Raw genomic sequence first — 22,703 nt, 5'->3', positions numbered from 1 at the left:
TACTTTAGACAGACTATGCTTTAGTATCCAGTCCCTAAATATTTTTGTGTGCCCTTGTTGAAATTAAACTCTACAAGTGAATGAAAAAATATATATATTAAATTTAGATGTGCCAAAGTTATCTGTGTATTACCAGGAAACATCCTCACAGGTGGCTACACAAACGAAAAAACTTGAGCTTCTTTTTTTTTTATATGTTTTTATAATTCATTTTTTTTCTGACTTCTCACGTGAAGTGTCTGACTCTGTTCTGTATTACACAATTTATATGTAAAAAATAAAAGGTATTCTTCAGTTTACAAAAACAATCGGAAATCCCTTACAGAGGGTAGTAGGAACGTGGCTCCAATAGTATCAATCAGATGTTATCTTCAGTGTTTTCTGGCTGTACAGTGTTTGTTTGAAGTGTAAATGCATCTTATTCCTAAACTGCATAATATGTTTTTTTCTTTCTTTCTTTTGGAACTCCTGATTTTCTTAAAGGGAGGGTTTGTAGACTATCTGGCAACTCTTTTCCGTAATCTCGTGAGTATGTTGTGTGCTCTCGCGGTATTCAGGCGGTCAATGCCTGATAGGAATAATGGCTGCCTTCGTAGCAATGGCTGGAATGGGGAACAACACAAGCGGCATACCGGAGCGTTTTAGCTGACCAGGAATAGCGTAAATTACTGGGCACCCCCTTCTACCCGGTTTTCAGAACGGATGGGTAGAGGGGGTTTTGCCAAAGGACAAAAGAAACGAAAGAGACTCGGAGGGAAGAGGAGGGACGCTAACGCTGCCTTTATAGCTAGCACTAGCTGGCTAGTTGTCGCTGCCGGGGAAGAAGTCCGCGGAGTCGTGACAGCCGTGCGTCGGAACGGGTGAAGGAAACAGGAGTTGAACGCTGGAGCGTGTGATCAAACATCTGGCTAAGCGCTAATATGAGCGGACCCGGACAGGACAGTGAGCCAGAGGCCAAAGTCCTTCTCATCAAGCGACTCTACAGGTACCTTGACGAGGCCGTTTTTGCCAAAGCTAACCGAGGTGCTAATTGAATGTTAATTGAGCTGGCTAGCTTAGCAATAGTCAGACAGTACTTGCTACTACTAGAGAAAGCCCAGCTATCCTCTAACTTATCACCACAGTGAGTAAACCAGCACGCCCGTATACCTTTTCTTTGTAGCATCAGCTAAATTTGATGGGAAGCGCTTCATTCTCTTCAACTTGTCTTGGCTAATGAGCACGGTAGCATTTGTCATCCGTGTCTTTGTTACAGAGAAGTGAAACAGAAAGGTCTCGGGCTGTTAACCCGACTGCTTACAATGTTTATTCCGACGTTTGTTCTGTTTCCACCTGACGCTTATTTTGTGGCAATTTGGCTAACAGCGTTGTCATCATGCTGATGCTATGTGTTGCCTAACATGCCGACAGGGCTGTGGTGGAGACTGTGCACAAGCTAGATGTCATCATCGGCAGCAAATCGTCCTACAGAGAAGTCTTCAAGCCGGAGAACATCAGCCTTCGCAACAAGTAAGTACGAGTGTATCGGGAACTTGTGTGAAGGCGGCTGTAATTTGACTTAAACCTCACTGCCTGCATGCAGTCTCAGTCCTGACTAGTCTTGCTAGCTGTCAGGTGTGTATTGAGGCTCTGTCATGCCTGACATGGGGTAAATGCAGCATCTCAGTGAGCATACATTTCCCAGTTTCTAAATTTAGTTCAGATGTTTATTTTCTAATATTTCCAGCATGACCATCTGCAAACACCGACTGTGGCTTTATCTCAAAGTCTAAACTGGAGTTGTTTTTGTTTTTTTTTTAGTTTAGTTTGATTTTTGTTTTTTGTTTTTTTCCTTGTCCAGACAAAGATGAAAAGCAAGCCTCACTGGTCATGCAGCTTGAGCAGGACTATGGTTGTTATTTGTATACTGGATGTTGTGGGCAGAAAGCTCAAAACCAATAAGAGGAAGTTGGAAAGTTATCTGAGGAGGCGGAATAATGATGGGTGTCTAAACAGTCAGCAAGATAAGGGAAATGTTATCTCATCCTGCTCTGATTGCTATGGGGGTTTTGTCAAGCTATAACTAGACAGGCCTAGAGTACTACCAGTGAAGCCAGTAAACAAACCAGTAAATTAGTTGGACTATAAAATCAACCAGGCGCTATTTTAATAATTGATTCAAGTGGACTTTTATTCATTCTGCTTTTGCTATCTATCAAATTTGGTACCTGTTCCATGTTTAAACCTTCTGTTGCGACACAGGCTTTAAAAGGAGAGGGGCAAAAACTGCTGGTTTCAAACAGTGAATGAAATGAGGGACTTCACCAAAGCCCAGTTAACAAGTGTACTGTTAATCATGCAAAGCTACTCTTGAATAGGGATGGGAATTGATTTGCAATTCCAATTTCATTATCAATATCACTTATCAGTTCGATTCCTTACCAGTTCTCTTGTCGATTCTCATTGGCTCCACTTTGGAAGTAACCAGCTTTTCTAAGCAGCATATCAAAGACAGCACATTCTGCAAATTAATTGCATGCTGTGGGTCAAATGTTTGTGCTTGTTGGAGGTATCCCCCCTCTTTGTTGTGATCAGTATCAGGGTTGTTACTCCAAAAAAGTGATGTATTCCACATGTTACAGAACATTTTTCTTAACAGTAATGATGCATACTACTCATTACATTCATGTTTTTCGGTAAAATGACCTGAAACCCATTGCCTAATAGTTACTCTTTAACAATGTAAACCTTAGACCACAGTCCCAAACACAAACAAAAATCCCTGTCCTAATGAGGACAAATTTATGATTTTTTTCTCTTAGTATTTAGGTAAGTACACAAAGCTGACATTAAGAGACTTCAGAGTTATTGCCACAGTGATTCTATTTTAGAAACATAAACCGATAGGGACGGAGTCTGCATCATGACATCTTATTGGTTTGTTACCTGTTGAAGTTCAGGGTCTGGCTTTGGGCTGTGTGATATAACGATATATATCAGATGACGACATAAAAACGTCTATCGTTTGTTTCACGGTGTCGCAAAATAAACAGTTTACGGCAATATTTTTCATCGTTTTGATGGTCACTGTAGTGGCTAAATTAATTTCTTAAAGTTCTCTTTCTCTTATATAACCACACGACTGACAGACAAGCGCCTGTTTTTATGCGTTGTCGTTAGCAACAACGACGGTAAAACCATCGTGTGTCCGCTTGTTTATTTTCCACATAAACCTTTCACAATAAAGCTCAAGATCTTGTTGAGACTTTTCAAAATAAACGGAATCACGTGAAAGAGTATGCAGAGTATTTACAGATGAGAAGCAAAAAAGAGCCGTCAGGTGCTAAAAAATTAACCTTGGACTCAAACGTTAGAACAGGCTTTTCGCTGCAGCACACTGTGTAATAAATACTCACAAAGAAAACGGCGGCTGTTACAACTTATGTCTAAAAATGTATTGTTTCATGCATCGGTTAAAAAAACTCTACTCCAGGTACACGATGCCCAGCTGGAAACACTTCACGCAAGTCGAGCTGCCCGAGATTCACAGAATTTACAGAAAATGTTAAATTTTTGTGATTTATATCGTTATCGGAACGATAGATGTCTTATATCGGGATATGAGATTTTGGTCATATCAAATGTTGTGCATGCAGTTTGCACTTTACTGTTGCACTCTCGTCCTTTGTGCAATAATATTAAAAGTAAGGTCCATATCCACACTGCAGGCTGCGCCACAGTTCCTGAAATCAGCTGATTGATAGGCAATGAGATTAACGATTCCAAGGAATTAAACTACTGGGAATGGTTCTCGAATTCCATACCTACTCTTGAAGACACGAAAATCAAAATATGGAAGAATGTGACTGGTACCGAACAATGCTGTACTTTTAAGGTATAGATGGACATTTGTACTGCTATACTAATCAGTTTGTTTACACTTGAAAAACAAACAAACACTGCTGCGTCAATTAGTTTCAGAAAATGATTAGAAAGGATAAATTTTTTTTTTTTTTCTCAGTACAAGTTTCTAACGTGGCAGGTAACATCTTCCAGTGTTATTCTTTGTCTGACCTTAACCCAAACATTGCTTTCAGTTTACTGTCAAAGAAGACAACATAAATCAGAACATGTTCATATTTAAGAACCTAAATTCACAAGTAATTTATTCATGAGACTTTCTGTCCAGCAATTTGTCATTGGTAGCATTAGCTCATGTTGATGTTCTTTTCTGATGTTAAAGTGTATGAAAAACCAAGCACTGATAAACATCTTTATAAAATGAGAGAAATGCAGCATGTACTTGCCTAAAGTATTAACATAATTGTGTCATTTGCCGCACACAAGATCTGAGATTTCACAAAATTCTTGTGAACAACTTCTGAATCAGACCCAATGAGTCACACAAGTCACTTCTGATATTTTGTTTGTGTTTTTTCCCTGTAGGACACGTACTGTCGTGTTAATACAATGGGCCTCCAACCAGTCAGAAACTTCAAGGCTTGTTTCTGACTTTGGGATAAAACCGAAATATGCAGTCCAATAGGAATGCTGAGGTCACAGATGTTATGTTCAGCTGTCCAACTGTACTTCATTATACACATGTTTCTGTTATTCAGCTTCCTCTTATTACATGTGGTGCATGAAATAATAGAAACACTTATTAGAGTAACAGAATTACAAGCTACAGCCTCCTCAATGACCATGCAGATGCAACTTTGAGGTAGATTTAATCCCATTCTAAAACAGTTTCCACAAATAAATTTCACAAAGGTTGGTTTTATTTAAATGCATTTTATCTGGTTGGCAGCTGGATGTATGTAAAATTTCATTGTCATCAAGAAAAAAACATATTTTAGACAAGCAGCAGATTTTCTTGCTTGTGGGGATCTCAAATTTATAAAGTTGCATTAAGTACTTGCTTAATGCAATTAAGTCATTACTGCAGGGGCTTGGGTTTGAGTTTGGTCTGACCAGTTGTTGCAATTCATTCTCCCTCACTCTCTTCCTACTTTCCTGCCTCCTGTTTGCACTCATCTGTCAAGAAAAGTCTAAATATGCTCAAAAATGAAAGCAGCTCAATGTTATTAAGCTGCTGCACGACAAGGTTGTCAATATGCAGTCATTTCTGTCCTTGATGAGCCCTACACTTCATGTGAAATTAAAGCCGTTTTCACACGTGCAGTTGTCTAGGTGCTACCCAACACAGATGGATGTAAGATTTCAAACGTGACAGTTGAAACGGTCAATAATCTGTCAGCTTTTTATTACAACTTTTGGCATAGTGTCCAGTTTTGTTTTGTTTTTTGTGAATAGAGCAGGTAGTAATCTGGCAAATTCACAGCTAGTGAGCAGCTTTCCTGCCTTCTGCATGCTCCACTGAGGCTGCACTCTCACCTCAGGAGATCACATTTACAATAGTCTCACTTACTGTGGATTAAATGTACGGAAGTACTACTCTGACCAGTGTCTGAACCTGATACACCCAACAGTGGTCCAGAACACTTAAATAATTGGTCCTTTAACCCAGCTGTCTTCTCATTGCATATGTGCATCTTTTTTTTCTGTTTTCAGGCTGAGGGAACTTTGTGTGAAACTGATGTTTCTGCATCCAGTGGACTATGGCCGCAAGGCCGAGGAGCTGCTGTGGAGAAAGGTTTACTATGAAGTCATTCAGGTTATCAAGACCAACAAGAAGGTAAATCTCCTTGCAGCTGTGGAAAAATGGCCTTGCTGCATATATTAAACTGACCACATTTGTTTTCTGTTGCTACCTGGCTAATCCAGCTTTTACTTAAAAGGTGAACTCTCCAATTTATTTTATATTCATGCCAGTGACCACAAAAGCGTTTAGGAGAATAATAATTTCACAATAAGCAATCATTTTCAGCAGTCCAGTCTGCAACTTTATTGTTTTGGTTCATTGTCATAGCACTATAAAACTGCAGACATGGTGACTACACGAAATAAATGCTATATTTATAGTGTCAATACTTGAATTAGTTTGTGGTGATGAAATCTTGGTGTCATGTTCACAGCCAATTTCAGCTTTTAAACCTGCGTACCCTTTATTGCAGGTTAACGCTGGTTTAATATGAGCATCGTTGGATTATAAAGCATTTATTTTATACATTTAAAATCTTCTTGAAACTCAACTTTATAACAACACGACACAGTTGCCAGTTGTAATCTTGTCTATTTTACATTAGTTATATTTTCTTTTTTAAGTTGCCTGTTATTTTGATGCAGATCATCCTCATTAGTGTACTGTTCCTTTCTCTAAAGTCCTCACTTCTCTTTTGATTTGGGTTTTCTTTCACTGCAGCACATCCACAGTCGCAGTGCTCTGGAGTGTGCCTACAGAACTCACCTGATAGCCGGCGTGGGTTTCTACCAACACCTGCTGCTCTACATCCAGTCACATTACCAGCTGGAGCTGCAGGATTGCATTGACTGGACCCACGTCACAGATCCACTGATAGGTTAGATGAGCCAGCACATTCTCACACTCTCAGATGAAGGCATAAAAATAAAATTAATTGTCTTTCTGTTTCAGGATCCTTAAACCACCCTTGAATAAAACTGAGTTATTTGTAACAACAACACTTCTTTTAAAGTGTAAATGTCTGCTGTAGACAGTATAGCTGGTGTCCTTGTGAAAAACTTGATGAAGATAGTTGAAACTTTATTGATAGTTAATCTATGTAATACATTACCTGTACTAGAAACTAGAAAAACTCTGACCTCATTTGCTACTGATATTTAAATGCAGTTTAGACTCACTGAACAAATAATCAGTAGTGAAGGTAAGGACTCCTGACTACTCTACTGTCAAAAATGAAGACTAAAAAGCCCAAGACAGAAATCGTAAAGACTAATCACATTAAATATTCATAATTATGGATAATCATTAATAATGTTAATAATGTTCTGTAAAAGTACTTGTTTTTGACTCTAATAGATATTTCTTATTTTTGTGAAAAAACACTGCAAAGATGCCACAACCCAGCCCCTGGCTACCGAGTAAATCACCTCTTCTTATCCAACTTAAACAAAACTAGTTTTGAATGTTAACGTTAGAGATGCTTCAAGAGTATCTGGTCCCGGCTCTTTTATTTGGACTCTGTGCTACCCTGTTGCTGTGTTGGAATTTAAGCTTGCTGTGTTGTTACATAAGTCAAAGTCATTTTGGATAAAAGGATTGGATGGATTAAAAAAAAAGTGTTGTGTAATTGTTCCCAACAGGGCGAAAGAAACCAGTGTCAGCCACCCCCAAGGAGATGGAGTGGGCACAGATGGCCTGTCATCGCTGTCTGGTCTACCTTGGAGATCTAGGTAATAATAAGATAATAGAATATGTAATTAATTCAACTATCTGTCGGGCTTGCAGAGGTGTGAGACAGAACAAGTGTCATTCAGCGTGGGAAAATTTGACTCTGTTATATAGTATAGCTGGCTGAAGGCTGTTTGGTTGGTTTAGACTTATGTGAACCACAGGTATGGGTAAAAAATGTCTGCACCACTTAACCTTTGACTCCTGCAGTGAGAACATATGACCTATTTCCCTGCAAAATTACTGATTAACTTTAAAGCACATTAAATATATTGGACTAAAACCTAAAACGTGTAAAAATTGTAAATTAAGAAATTCATACTGGATGACCAGTGATCCATGATTCTATTAGAGTCACTGTTTTCAAGCTGTTTGGTTTATGATAGTCCAGCATCCTTGTAAGACTGTGAGAATGCTGTAGCATTAAAATGAAGGATGTTTCACTTTGTAGCTGTTTTTGTTTTGTTTTTTTTCTCATGTTTGTCTGAAGCCATTCCAGGTCTTTATGTTTGTGCACATTTCTGAAATAATCAATTTCAGTCTTCACCTTTTCAGCCACAATGCTGTAATCATATAGATTTGCATTTTTTTTCTTACTTTAACTGTGATGTTTAAAATCATTTTCTCCTCAGCGCGCTACCAAAACGAGCTTGCAGGAGTGGAGGCTGAGCAGCTGGCGGAGAGGTTTTACCATCAGGCATTGTCAGTTATGCCACACGTAGGTGAGTGACGAGAATGTAGGGTTTGGTTTGTTTGTTTTTTTTCAAACAGTACTGTATTGCCATACCCGTGGTCTTACACAGCATGGAAGGGATGTGGGGTGATTTAAAAGTTTTATTTTTCTTGCCAGAACAACACAGATGTTAAATCCAGTTTAGTGTTGTTGTTTTTTTGGTTTGGTTGTTTGTTTTTCTTTTTTATATTGTAAGTATAGAATTGTGAAATGTGCTTACTCGCTTTCGCAGAAGGTCAATACACTTTTGTGTGGTTATTGTCAAAATGGAGTGCATAAACACCTTTTTAGTTAAAATGGCAAGCTTAGCATTGTGCATCGGCTGAACATTTTCCTGTTTTGTTTTTGTTTGTTTGAAGGCCTGTAGATAAACTGATTTAACTGGATTCTTTATGTACACAACAACAACAACAATTATAAACTTACTGATACTACTAATACAAAAAGAACCATTAAGTTCATTCAGGAAAATAAGATTTGTGGTCAGTATACTTGTGAGAACAATTGTTAATTGTTGTTTCTTGTAGTTGACAAACAATATGACATCTGTAAATATCACTTACTTGCTATGAACATGTTCTCCCACCACCTCTCTATATAGACATTGTTCACATTAAATGCAGCTGTATTCATACTTTATAGGGTTGAAAGATATTGGGATATTTCATAAAAACCTACATACGCTTGTTCTTTTCAAATGATTTTTTTCGGTTATATTACAATATTATTTGAGAAACTTACAATTTCTTTTTTTTAACAAATGTAGCATTACCCCATGGTTTTCTGGGTACTAACTCAAAAATAAATGCTGACTTGGTTTGTGTTGGTTATCTGCCAACAGGAATGCCTTTTAACCAACTGGGCACACTGGCAGGGAGCAAGTTCTACAATGTTGAAGCAACTTACTACTACCTACGCTGGTGAGCCATGTTTATATACGTTTGCAGTGTTTTTAACTGCTCTCGTATAGTTGTAAGTCTTAACAGATGTAATCTGTGCTCAGCATTCAATCAGATGCCCCCTTTGAGGGCGCCTACGGCAACCTGAAGCGCCTGTTTGACAAAGCTGCCAAGATGTATCATCAAGTAAAGAAACAGGAAATGAAGAAGTTGTCTCCCTCTCGACAAAGGTGATGCACATTCACAGGCTACCTTTTAAAGCTGGGTTACAACAAAGCTAGTCAGTCACACTTCATGCAGTGTTTTACACACTATTTAAGGGTCATTGTGGTCTATGAAGTGTGTTATTACTGTGGTAGTACTAAACATTTTCCCTCTGGAATTTGTCAATTTTGGTAAATTTACTTTTCTTGGTTGAAATTTTTCCTCTTTCTGTGTGTGTGTGTGAGTGAGAGAGAGATTAATGGCCTTCACTGGCTTGCTTACAATGTATCTATAGTAAAACATGTTGACTTCAGTCTGTTTACATCAGAGTAATTTAAATCCAGTCCCAGTTGACTACTGGGGCTTCACTTAATTAACAGCTTATGTGCACTCTGTCTCAATCACGTATGCGCTCTAACCACTGGTGAAATAAAGCAGCATCTCTCTCCAGATGATATTAAATGATTGATGATTCCACTGGGTAAATTAGATTGTTGAAGAAACAAAAGTAACAGGCATCAGTTGGAATAAAAGACAAATATAGACAAAATGAACAATGTTTTAAAATGAGTAGGTGGGGGGTAGTAGGAGGGGAAACAAGATTAAGATTGTTTTCCCACCTGGACAGAGAACAATGTTGTTCTTATTCCATGTACATAAATGACCAGTAAGCACCTTGTACTATATTAAATCCCTCTGTGTTTTCACGTAAGAGTCAAAATCTAAAAAACGTGGAGCTGAATATATTGTGAACAGGTGTTGTTAATGACATTGCTGGAAGTTTGTATTCAAGATTCTTTATTCGTCACATGCACAGTTATACAAGTATAACACGCAGTGAAATGTAACCTGACACACTCCTCGACTTGTGCAAAAGGGGGAGAGAAGAATATTATATATTATATACATTAGGTGAATGTGCAGTAGTAGCATGTAAGCAGCAAGCAGGAGAATTCTGTACATTACTGGTAAGTGAATTAAATAAGAATAGACAATATGAACATTTTACAAAATAGACAGTATGACCATATTTAAAATTTAAAAAGTATGTATGTTCTCTTCCATGTTCCTGTTTTTGCTGAGGTCATAGGTCAGATGTTTCTAAAACCACTGATGTTTTCGTTTTAAAATGCTTTTATTTCATTTTATTTTTCTTTATCAAAACATAGAAGTAGTAAATGGATCTTTTATTGTGTTTAATACTGTGTAGTTGATCATTTTTGCTGTGGCCTTTTTTGCAGATCGAAAGACATTAAGCGGCTCCTGGTGAGCTTCATGTATCTGCAGAGCCTGCTGCAGCCCAAGAACAGGTTTGTGTTTGTGTTGTGACTCTGCACCCACACTGTTTTAGAATCAAAGTCCACAGTGGAAATAAATCATTTGGTTTTGTGTATTTTAATGCTTAACCAGTTTATCTTTCAGTTTATGCCAGATAAAGGCTTTTTACATTCATATGTAGTAAATATTTAACAAATCTGTTTATAGCGTCTTCCCTCTGACGTGGTAGTCAAGTTAAATATTTAACGTTCTAAAGTTTGAAAACGGATCTGTTGGATTCCAGGCTAAGAGTAAAATGTAGTTGTAGGATTACTGCAGGGTCTGTCTGGGCCAGGTCTAAAATTAAAATAAAGGAAAAAAAGATTTTAAATTTGCTTTTATTTCTAGTAAATTTAGGTAATTAGGTGGCATGTTTAAGACTGGTCAAACAAAACGCAAACAAACTATTTTAAAAATCACCTTTTAAAAGTTTGAGTTCTTGTCACTTGTTGTTGTTCCACTATGAGTGGTCAGATAGTTAATTTTGCTTAGGAAGGAATTTACTGAAATGACCTGGAAGTATCTGTGTAGTGGCCGTAATCAGAGCTGTTCAGATTTTCTAAGTGCTAAGAAAAGGAGCTTCAGCCTTTTATAGCAGAGCATGCTCTGAACCATCCGATATGAAAGGAAAGGAGGCAACCACCCCATAGTTCATAGTGATGTGCCACCCAACTGTTCTTGGAAATGGTCAACAAAAGTGTGGCACAGATCATTTAAATGTCAAATATAAGTGTGTTTTCCATTTCATGCTGTAATCTGTTGATATGTTTTGAGCAACTATAGGCTGTTACACCCAGAGTGGAACTATGAATATTATATTACTGTAATAAAATCTTCTTCTTGAGGTGTTTGTTTTCTTAGAGACTGTATATTTGCATAAAAGCTACTTTTGATTGCAAATGTATGTACACAAAGTACAACCAGTGTCCACAACTATATTTTCACATACCATCAATGTTATCCTTGGAAGTTTTAAATTGTTGAAGTGCATTTACCGTGTTTCTACAGTAAGTCTTTATTTTGTGTGGTTTATGTAGCCTGATGGAAACGGAGCTGACTTCACTCTGCCAGTCGGTGCTGGAAGACTTCAACTTGGTGATGTTCTACCTGCCACCGCCAACACATGGCGGTGCTCACCACACCCCTAGCGAGGAAGAGGAGGAGCAGCAGCAGCACAGTGACAGCTCCTATCCTGTGCTGCCTGACAACCTAATCTTCAAAATGGTGGTCACATGTCTGATGGTAGTGCACAGCCTTAAGAGAGGAGGTAGGTGGTTGTGTAATTTAAGCTGTTCTAAGGAATTAATTTGTTCATTCATTTTTCATTACGTCACCACAAGTGAACAAAAAGTTTTCAGTACGTCCTCTATGAATCGGAGCACATGTGACGTGTTTGCTCCCAAAATGAAATTTCGACCCTGAGCCTTTGTTGTCAAAACAGACCGTTTTCAATTTGTTTTAGTTATTAAAGCACTGAATTACTTGGAACTTTAGAGGTATAGAAGTAAACCTTTCTTGTGTTTATTTAAGTGTTTCTGTGTATTTTGTCCTTAGGTTCAAAGCAGTACAGTGCATCCATAGCATTCACTCTGGCCCTCTTCTCCCACCTTGTAAACCACGTCAACATCCGGCTTCAGGCTGAACTGGAAGAAGCAGAGAGTCAGGTGCCTCCACTTCAGACTGACGCTGCAGGTGAAAGAGAAATGTATTCTTTTCCTGTATGTTGGGAAAAAGGCATAAAAATGCACCTGCAAGCTATTTCTTAGCTATAAAAACCATCATAAACCAGCACAGTATCAAGAACTGTTGGCTATATGAGTATGTGGACTTTTTAAGATGCATTGGAGACTGTGTCGATATATGATGATGATGATGTGTTACTTAACCTGACTCTTTAAAACCATACCAGGGTTTGCATCCTTGTACTCTCCTTGTTGCTTGTGCACACACCCCGTTCCAACAATGAATGTTGGGTATAACTTTAATGGAGCTCATTGGCACTATTCAGCCTTTTTAATGTTGAGAGTCTAAACTACAAAACCTAAATAAGGACAGCATTATGGAGAATTTGCCTATGTTAACAGACACAGTATATGTCAGCACAAAGTAGGACAGAAACAAACAGTTATAAAGTGATGAAAACTACTGACACTATGCACATAACAGAACTCCAAGAAAAGGAAGGAAGTCGTGTCTTTGCATCTTATTTTAATCACACGCTATAAATAAAGAAGGTGCTAACAGATATCCTGCCCTAATGCCTAAGACATTGTCTTAGTTTTTATTTATAATGGTAAACCCTTACACCCCTCAGCCATAAAAGGCAGATGGAGAAGTTTCAAAATGATACTGAACATACTGTTTAGTGAAATATATAGTTGAAAGTAATTCTTTTTTTCCAGAGAAACATCCTCAAAGAACTTGAATGAAATTAAGATGCAGTTTTTATCTCTATCTAGACGATCTGGACATGAAGGATCTGACAGCTGCACCGACAGATCCCTCTGGTGAAAGGCCTTTGCAAAATGGTTCCCTGGAGCAAGAGGATGAGGAGGATAAGGATGAAGATGGCTCTGAAAGGGTTGCAGCCAACAAGCACAGCAGCATAGAAGAACAACGCAAGATGAACGAAGAGAAGCAGAGGCAGAAGAAGAAGTACAGCCGCCTTTCTCGACTCCGCCGTCGCCGCTGTGCTCGCAAAGACGGTCACGGAGAGGATGAAAGTGACTTGAGCGAAGGCTTCGAGAGTGAAGAAGAAGAAGATGACGATGAAGAAAGAGGGGTCCGTGCTGATTCAACAGGTGGGACCACAACAGGAACGCCAGTCAACTCGTCATCTGTGAAGAAGGAGCCCAAGAGAGATGCCTTGGGCGAGGAGGGCAGCTGGGGAAGCGGCTCTGAGGAGGAGGAGGAAGGAGGAACAGCATTTGATGTAGAAACTGATTCAGACATGAACAGTCAAGAGTCTCGCTCAGACCTAGAAGACATAGAGGACACGGAAAACTCTGAAAACTCAGAGGGTCACGCCCGGGAGCACCAGGATGATGAAGATGAGGACCAACCAAAGGAAGACGCAGGAGAGAGGGATACCACCGACACCCCTCCGACCACCAATGGGCCTCTCATGTCCAGTGACTCCAGCATTAGCAGTAACCTGCAGGCCATGTCTTCTCAGCTCTTCCAGGCTAAGAGATGCTTTCGCCTGGCGCCAACATTCAGTAACATGCTTTTAAGGCCTCATGCTTCGTCTTCCCCAAGTATTCCAACCCCTACTGACAGCTCAGCTCCCCCCTCCCAAGAGACTCCTCCTCCTCCTCCTCCTCCTGGAGATTCCCCCTGTGAAATGAACCCCGGTACTGCCAATGGAACCAGTGAAAATGGTAATGTTTAACATTCGTTTTATATAAAACATAAAATCAGTGTTCCCTTTATGATGCTCAGTCATCTGATCACAGAGTGTTCACAGTGTTCTAATCAAGCTTGTCTTTTGGCTCATTTTTCCTAATTCACCAGACTTGGACTCTGATTCGGAAGGAAGTCAGCACAGCACTGAGTCAGTACATAGTGAAAAAACCCTCTTAGAGAAACTGGAGATTATGACCAATCAGGGGTTAATCCAGGTTGTTAAGGTGTTTCTTGACTGGCTACGGACAAATACCGATATTATCCTCATGTGTGCGCAGGTGAGGTGACAGATTTTTCCTGCTTTGTTTACGAAATGCTGGCTTTTTAGGATTGTATTTCACAAACTGATCATCTGTGTTCTCTGCAGAGTTCCCAAAGCCTGTGGAACCGACTGTCTGTGCTGCTGAACCTGCTACCAGATGGCAGCAAGCTGCTCGAGGCTGGTGAGTTACTGGTTGACTGCACTGCACAGAGATTTCTGCTTGTCTCAACAGCAGTCAGGATCTGGCATTTTTTTCCTCCTGTGTCCTTAAAGATTAAAATCTAGATCTTATAGATATTACTATGCACTCTGAGCCTCATTCAAGAGCATTTCTTTATTCTTAGCCTAATTATCTCTTAAATGACTTTTTCTCAAGCTGAACTTTATTATTATTATTTCTTGGAAACACAAACCACATAACACTTGGTTGCTCAGGAGATGTAAAGCAGTAAAACAAATGGTGTGTTGTGAGTGTGTCACCACGGTGAAACATGTTATTAAAACAACACATTATTTTCAATGCAATTAGATGATTTTTCTTGTTGTGCTTACATCTGAGCTCTGATCTGATCTCATCCCTGTACTGTACACTCACTTTACTGACAATACTGTGTAACGCTCAGCTCTCGCACTGAATAGTTATCTCCCTGTGTGACTTTAACACTCTGGTGAGTGTGCTCTGAGTCTACATTTACGGTACTAATTTGTATTTGTGTGTTCTTGCTGCAGAGCTCAGTCTGAACGCTGAAGTGACAGAGTTGTTAAATGAGTGTGAGCGACCGGATTTGGTCCAGAGTCTGCTGCTGCCTGAGGATCTGGCTCTGCGACACCTGCCTGCTCTCGGTGTAGCCCACCGCCGCCTTGACTTTTCCCGGCGCAACCCCTCCCTCAGTCCCCTACAAGAGGTACAGGCACTCAGACTCATACATGCACATCAAATTAAGTGCAGACTAAAAACACTGGAAGGCACAAAAGGAAATTGTCTGTCTCTGATTTATTGTCTTGAGCTGGGTAAACACTGAAATTTTGGTTATTGTGGGAAAAAGATGGCACATGTGAAAGAATGGTGTTGATGTCTTTGGCCGTGACTCCAAACAACAGTCCTACAAAGAGAAGTTCAAAATGTTGTAAAGGGACAAAATTCAGACAATATGAGAAATCCAGAATTACCATCTGACAATGTAACTGCTCTCTCGACCTGTGTCTGTCAAACCAGCCAATGAGAGCACAACATAAACTCAGCACAATACCCACACATGTTATAGGAAAAAAACAACATATGAAATGGATTTAAGAAAACAAAGAAGAAATTCTAGTCTGAGGTGTTGCAGCACAGATTATTTGCTTGTTGTTATGTCATCCTGCTGTTATGATCAACATGATCAATGTACTACGCCACCAAGGGGAGCAGCCATGCATCATAGATCAGACAAAGATTCATCCGGGATGGTCATTGTACAGTGTACAAAGATTGCAACATAAGATTGCAAAAATAAATGTCGACAAACAAAAACAATAAATACAGACAAAAACATGATTCGGTTTTATTAAAGAATCACTTAAAATGTAATAAGAGTTTAATTTTAGAAGATTTACACATTTAATGAAATTAGCTCAGTAATTGAAATTAGAGCTGAAAGCATTACTTAATAGTTGATTAACAGAAAAATAGTGTCATACTGACCTAATACTTCCAGACTTTGGACTGTTGATTTGAATCAGGGATGTGTGTGCGTGTGTGTTGTGCGTGTGCGTGTGGTGTGTGTGCGTGTGCTGTGAGTGGATGTGTGTTCGTATGCGCGTGTGTGTGTGTGTGTGCGTGTGTGTGTGCGTGTGTGTGTGTGCGTGATGAACCAAAATAAGTTATTTAATCGACTTAGAACTGAACCTACAGATAAACTGATCTCACTGACTTTAGACCTGGCCAAGATAAAAACGTTCTGCTGTCTCTGTTTCTGCCTTTGCTGACAAATCAAGATGTACTTCACCATCTGTGGTGTTAAAGACAGTAATCACTGGTATATGACTGTCCATTTGAGAAATATGCAGTGAGCTGGTGTTCAAAAATGACAACCAAATACTTCCTCAAACCACTACTGCAACATATCTTCAGATATACTGAAGTACAGATGTGGAAATATTTGAGTAAAACTCCTGTGAAGTCTAAATGTGTAATCAGATAACCTCAGTTCTAAATCTTTGCGTCATTAAAGTTTTGTTTTGTTTTTTTTTGTCTTTGTGTTTCTTTCAGTGTGTGGTACGAGTGTGTTGTATTCGCAGCTTCGGCCACTTCCTGACAAGTCTCCAAGGCAACGTGCTGCACTTTAACCCAGAGGCGGGCATCTTCACCAGCGTTAGTCAGTCCAAACAGGATAATCTGGTGCAGCAGGCCAAGGCCCAGTTTCGCATGGTGATTGACATTTTAGTCATTACACAGTTTAAAATTTTAAAGAACCTGTGGTGTTGTGTACGTGTTTTTCTATTATGACCTATAAAATAAATGTATAATGACCTGGAACCCAACATGTTTTTTGTTTTTTGTTTTTTACATATTGACCCCGTTTTCTTTGTTTGTTTTTGTTTGTCCAGGCTGAAGAGGAGGCTCGTCGTAATCGATTAATGAGGGACATGGCCCAGCTTCGACTACAGGTTTTTATTTTAGTTACTGTCCCCTGACTCTTTGTGTTGTTATCGCTTTATAACAATCCCTAATACACGGTAAATTGATGACTAATTATGGTATTATAAATATAGTTAATTATAGTTTCTTTACAATTAACAAATCATGAAATGGTGATGTTTACTAATTGGTTAATGACTGGTTTAATCATTAAGTTTTCATTTTAGGTTAAAAAACAACTGTCTGCAAGTGAGAGTATTGCTGCTGCTTATGCATCATAGGACCTGGTCAAAGAGAACGTGTGCGTCTCTAAGAAGTGCTGGATATGAGAACAGCCTCCCTCTTTAGTGATGAAAAAAACACACAAAGTGTTCTGAAAGGTTTACTGCAAAAGAGGGTCAACATAATCAACCAGAGTGTTGATAACCAAGAAAAAAACAGCTGTAATTAACAATAATCCACCATTAACATAAAACATGAGCCTGATTGGCCGGCCAAAGTTAACAAGAAGAAAGGAAGCAACTCCGACCACTCCGCTGCAGATTTCCTGTCTCTGACGTAAACAAACATTAGATCTAAATCTAATAGAAATAAAGTTGTGAAAATATGACCACTGAGTCCATCAGAAATGACTCTAAATCATACAAAAACAAACTGAAGGCAGGAGAGACCATGAGAGACAACCTCCTGCTCACGTTTGGTAGCTTCCAGTTTGTAAGGCCAGACCACAGAGCTTAGTGATATACAGGTAACCAACAGGGGGCGGGGGGAGACATGCAGCAATAGTAAATACATTATGTAGTATATCGAATGCCATGTGCACCAGTGTCATCAGAATGTAATTATCTTTTATCAGCTGTGACAAAATGTTCATAAAATTTATTGGCGAAATCTTGAGAAGAGAAAGTTTGCAAGGAGTGACATTGTTTATTAGACTACAAGCATCCATCACTGACTACAATACATGTTAAAATAAAATCTACACACTTCTTAATTTAATTAGAGATCATAACGAGTTGGGTTCCTTTCTTCTGTCCTCTCCTTGCAGTTGGAGGTGTCACAGCTAGAGGGCAGCCTTCAGCAGCCTAAAGCCCAGTCATCCATGTCTCCCTACCTGGTGCCAGACACAGCTGCTCTGTGCCAGCATCTGAACCTCATCCGGCAGCTGGCTGGTAGCGGTTGCTTTATCATCATCATCCCACGAACAGGTCAGTGCACTGTGGCATCTTTTGTCTGGAACAGCGGTACACAGCCGCTGTTTGTACCATTTCCCCACATAGGTGGTGGGGATTAATGGATTTACAGGGATCTTTCTCTTGTTCAGTGATTGTGCTTCATAGGATGACAGAGCAAAATATCAGTCTGAACCTAATCCTTTATAAAAAAATAAGTCTTAAAAGCCTCTCCATAAATTCGCACAATGTTACTCACCGCTAGAATTGGACCCGAGGCCAAGATTATGCAGGAAAAATACCAGGTTGTCTTAACGCTTTCCTTCTCAGATCCCTCGTAGGGGTAATCCTAGTTTCTCTTTTCTGAACTGAACAGTTTCTGCCAGTTTTCAGGCTTCCAAAGCAAAAAGGTTGTCAGATGTCGTGTTTACGGGGGAAAGAGTTGAAACCTTTTTTTCTGTACCGATAAACAAAGTCTTAAATATTTTCCCTCACCTGCTGTAGGTATTTTCAGTGTTAATTTCCCAGACTTTGTCAGTATCTCAAATGTGATAACAGGCAAACGTAGATTTTAACAAAAACTAATTAACTAAAAATAGTCTAGTCGTCCATTTTCTGTTTCTCTTATGGCTTTAGATTGTTTTCATTTCAGTTATTCTTATTGTTATTATTGGAAATTATTCCTGCATACGGCTGGGAATACAGGAAAGAACTGATCCCTTTTATATTTTGGTATTAATGTAATATTTTTAGTCATAAAATACATATTTAAAACTATATATTGGTGACACCTGCAGAAAATCCTGATTGGCACAAACATGCAAGTTTAAATCGGTTATTAATAAAGTTAATCAAGTCCAAAAGTTGTTAAGAGGAGGATTTTTCGTGGCTCAGAAACGGGCCTGTGATAGCGACTGTGCTCATAAACACGACTGATCCACATGTTGGTGAAGACGAAGAGTCTGTGTTACCTTACTTAGAAGTCGATGTGTGTTCATGTTTTTCTATAAGCGAACATGTATTTAAGTTTTAGGAAATGAAGCCTCACTTCTTTCTTTCTTTTTTTCTTTCTTTACTAAGTGAGGTTAAACATATTTTCAACACAGCTTGTTGCTTTTTTTCCCCTTTTGTGGGCGAGTTTGTCACAGATGGAGGCGAGTTTTTATTTCCCCATACAGACTTTGTACAGAAAGGCCACTGTGTGCAACAACATGAAGCAAACCTTTTTCACTTTGTCATTATGGGATGTTGTATGTAGAATTTTGAGGCGATAAATACATAAATTTAGAGCCAGGCTGTAACATGTAACGTAACACAGATTGTGAAAGGAATGAGTGGTGCTGAAACAAACTGATAAATCTATTATCAGTCATCGTGAAAATCAATTTAAGATTTCAAACAACTTCTAAAATCAGTATTTGCTGGTTTGTCTTGTTGTTTTTGAGGCGCTTGAACATTACAAGCAATCTTCACTATTTTATAACTTCTTCTAGCCTAAAAAAATTAACTGATTATTAACAGGAAATTGATTCTTTTATAATTATTTGTTGCCCTAAAAAAAAAAAAAAAAAAATCCTCACTAGTGGTTATGACAGCTCTGGTTTATTTAGTGTGTGCCGAGCTGCTTCCTGACTAATGACACTAGACAGCAGCAGTCGGTCACATGTGCCAGTTTGGGATGACCTAGTCACTGATTGGTTTGGGTGCATACCTGCATTCCACGTGGTGTAAATCATCTCTGGCCGGCACATTATTCCCCTGGCACCACCCCGTGCACTCCCCGTCACTGTTCACTGACTCGCAGGGAGACAAAATACAACAACAATTAAATGAGCTCAGTTCTAGCTTCATTTATGATTCGCCGTCTGCTCAAAGCGTACGAGTCAGAATCAAGCTCCAGACCTTCTGAGCGCTGGAGTTGCTGTTTGCCCAGGTGTTTAATCTGGACTCCCCTTTTCTTTTAGTGATTGATGGACTTGACAGGTTAAAGAAGGAAAATGCTGGTGCGAGGGATGGAATCCGCTTCCTGGAGTCTGAATTTCGTAAAGGCAACAGGTGGGTTAAGTTGTGAGATGAAACATTTATCTCAATAAAAACTCTCTTTAAATCTTATTTCTTTCTTCCTCTGTAGATACATCCGCTGCCAGAAGGAGTCGGGTCGAAGTTTTGAGAGAGATAAGCTGAAGCGGCAGGACATCGAAGCCTGGTAAGCTCTACTTCCCTTCTGCTGACGCCTTATTTGTTCCCGTGAATATGACTTCCAGCTTGACTGACCCAGTTTCCTTGTTTCTAGGCATCTGTACAAGATGGTGGATAGTTGCCGTCAGCTAACAGTCTCCCAGAGCAACGGAGATGAAGATACAGCCGGTATGGTGACCATTCTTACAGGCCATGAAGTAGAGGAGCTTTGCTCTCGGTCAGCAGCGATGAAGGTCAGTAACTTGCTGTATGTTTTATCTCACAGACACGAGCACTCAGGAGCTTTCCCACCTTTAGTTTCTGCTCTTTTGGCTTCAGTGCCGTCTTCACTGCTTCGTGTTCATCACTGTTAAACACGGATCAGTATTTTCCAAGGTACAGCACTGTGCAAAAGTCTTGAGTCACTCCTCATTTTCAAATATTTCTGCTTCCAAGGAGTCGGACTTGGTTGTAATTTTTAGCGCTCAGCCATAAAAGGCTATTGTCGTCACCTCTGCGGGCAGGCACGCGGCATTTGTGATTGCGTTAACTCGAGAATGACATAGGAGCTTCAAATTGATACCAAAGGTGTATCTGCTAAAGATCTCGGATGTATTTGAATCTCAGTGAACTCAACCTCAAGGGTCAGAGGTCAAGTTTTCTGAAAGTCTTGTGAATGCGGTAATTCGAGAAGGAAGTCACCTAAGATTTATACTATAGTTGCATCTGCTACAAATGTCTGGAAAGTTTGACCTCAAAGCCACCATCCCACATTCACCTCATCTACCACTGCTAACAGATGGAGCAGAGGTGGTGCAGGAAACAAAGGAAAACCAAAAGCTGAACAAAAAATAGAAAAAGAACATAAAAAAATGATAACGTAAAGAAATGCATTAAAAAGTCTGCATCCAGGAAGCCCATAGGATGTTACCTCAGTCTGGGCAATACTAAAATGAGAAGTGAAGGGTTCAGCATATTTGAAGCAAACATTTAGGGGAAAAACTGTCTTGCAAGAGTGTTTAACTCACTGGGTCTGTAGGTGAAGTTTATTTTTGGTCTGAGAAGGTGACAAGTTTTGTCACCGCTTGCAGACTGTGGACAAGTTCTGCCTACTGAGCTTAAAAATGTACAAATTTGAGAAATACTTTGTTTTTATCTTCGTGCCTCGTTTGTCTCCACCAGGCGGCGATCCAGGCGGCTGGCTCAGCAGGCATGGAGCTGAAGAACATCGTGGAGTTCTACCGTCAGTGGAAGGAGATTGGCTGAGAGGTCAAAAGGGGAGCAGCTGTCGGCGCTGCGAACAGCTGATCGATCACAACACTTGCTCCCTCTCTCTTTCTCCCACTCTTTTGCTCTGTGTGTATCTGCGTCTCCAAAGGCAAAAAAACAACTCAAAAGAAAGCTGGATCGAGGAGTTAAAAAGCTTAGAGGGTTGGAAAAGTGAATAGTGGAGTTAAAAAAAAATTTTTTTTTTTTAAAGTAACTAAAAAAAAGAAAGGCGGGCGAAACGACGCTATAAGAAACAGCAGATCTCCCACTCCTAATCCGAAACATAAAGAGTGACCCCTAGTGGTCCGGGTGAGGAAATGGCGGGATGACGCTACACAATTTTAAGTGCCCCTGGTTCACTCCCTAACCAGGAATACACTGTATATGTTAGCAAACGAGTACATACGTGTTGAGAGAAACGGCGAGCACACAAACACATTCAAGCTGAATCCATATAGATATTTAGAGCAGTGGTTTGGATTTCCGTTCCCTTTTTCCCCTTTCCCTTCAGTCTGTATTTGAGAAGCAGGGTCAAGAATGTGCGAGTCTGGTGGGGCTGTGTTTTTGTAAAGTCAAGGCTGTATGACGACAGCTTCGAGACAGAGAAAGCGTGCTCTGTTCACCTGACGCTCGAGGCTTCCAGCCCTCATCTCGTAGCTCGTCAGCCTCTAGGAAGGGTTGAGGAAGACTTCTCTGCGAGCGGTTTCTTTCCTATGTGACTTTTTTGGGGGGGTTTTGTTTTTCTTTATTTGCAGTGTACTTTTGTGACCAGTGACTTATGTATTGTGCTATCTCATTATGAGAAAAGGAAAAAAAAACACATGACAGGCGTTGCCCTGTTAAAGGTTTTAATTTGGATTTTATTTTTGTACCCAAATGATGTTGTTTATTTTGCTTTTTCTAAGCTAAATCTGAATGATATATGCAAGAATGTTTAAGGGAAAAGAAAGGGGTTGCTGTCGTGCGTGGATCAAGTAAACAAACCTTCAGTTCTGAAAATTAAAAGGAGCCTAGAATCTATTTATCGAGGTGTAACGTTAGTGTGAGGAGGGTAGCTAGAAGCCGATTGGCCTCATGTTGTAGCTAGTCGTTGTGGAGGCTAAGAAAAGAGAAGGAGCTAGCTGGCTTTTCCCTGAGGAAGGTGGGACCCCTGTAAACTCCTAAAATGTACCCCATCTACATCACCATTTCCATAGTGACTGTCCCATCTTGCACTGTGCAAAAGAAAACCAGTATATGTGTGTGGCCATGCATTGAACAATAAAAAGAAACTCTCAACAATGTTGACCTCTTTCTTCTTATCAGTCCCCTGTGACCCTATGTCACCTTTTG

General features: G+C 39.7%; 1 protein-coding gene across 1 annotated transcript; it reads left to right on the top strand.

Moving 5' to 3' along the window:
- The first annotated feature begins 532 nt into the window (after positions 1–532).
- smg5 (SMG5 nonsense mediated mRNA decay factor) lies at positions 533–22,650 on the top strand. Its single transcript, XM_005923692.3, has 22 exons — positions 533–985; positions 1,411–1,509; positions 5,554–5,677; positions 6,305–6,461; positions 7,225–7,314; positions 7,945–8,034; positions 8,887–8,965; positions 9,049–9,174; positions 10,390–10,458; positions 11,503–11,732; positions 12,020–12,157; positions 12,925–13,845; positions 13,979–14,148; positions 14,238–14,313; positions 14,862–15,037; positions 16,384–16,542; positions 16,722–16,781; positions 17,801–17,960; positions 19,889–19,979; positions 20,056–20,130; positions 20,218–20,356; positions 21,285–22,650. Exons 1-22 carry the CDS (start codon positions 921–923, stop codon positions 21,366–21,368), a joined length of 3,378 nt encoding a protein of 1,125 aa, XP_005923754.1. The 5' UTR covers positions 533–920; the 3' UTR covers positions 21,369–22,650.
- The last annotated feature ends 53 nt before the right edge of the window (positions 22,651–22,703 follow it).

Source organism: Haplochromis burtoni, unplaced genomic scaffold (genome assembly GCF_018398535.1).
Source record: "Haplochromis burtoni strain Fernald_Lab_line unplaced genomic scaffold, NCSU_Asbu1 Contig_64, whole genome shotgun sequence".
Classification (NCBI taxonomy): domain Eukaryota; kingdom Metazoa; phylum Chordata; class Actinopteri; order Cichliformes; family Cichlidae; genus Haplochromis; species Haplochromis burtoni.
The sequence above is the reverse complement of the archived record's forward strand: the minus strand, read 5'-3'. Positions and strand labels throughout refer to the sequence as shown.

Excerpts from the sequence above, each read along its gene's own strand:
- smg5 (XM_005923692.3), top strand. The coding sequence starts at position 921 with ATGAGCGGACCCGGACAGGACAGTGAGCCAGAGGCCAAAGTCCTTCTC. Across the intron at positions 986-1,410 it reads CTCATCAAGCGACTCTACAG|GGCTGTGGTGGAGACTGTGC; the intron begins GTACCTTGACGA and ends ACATGCCGACAG. Across the intron at positions 6,462-7,224 it reads CGTCACAGATCCACTGATAG|GGCGAAAGAAACCAGTGTCA; the intron begins GTTAGATGAGCC and ends TGTTCCCAACAG.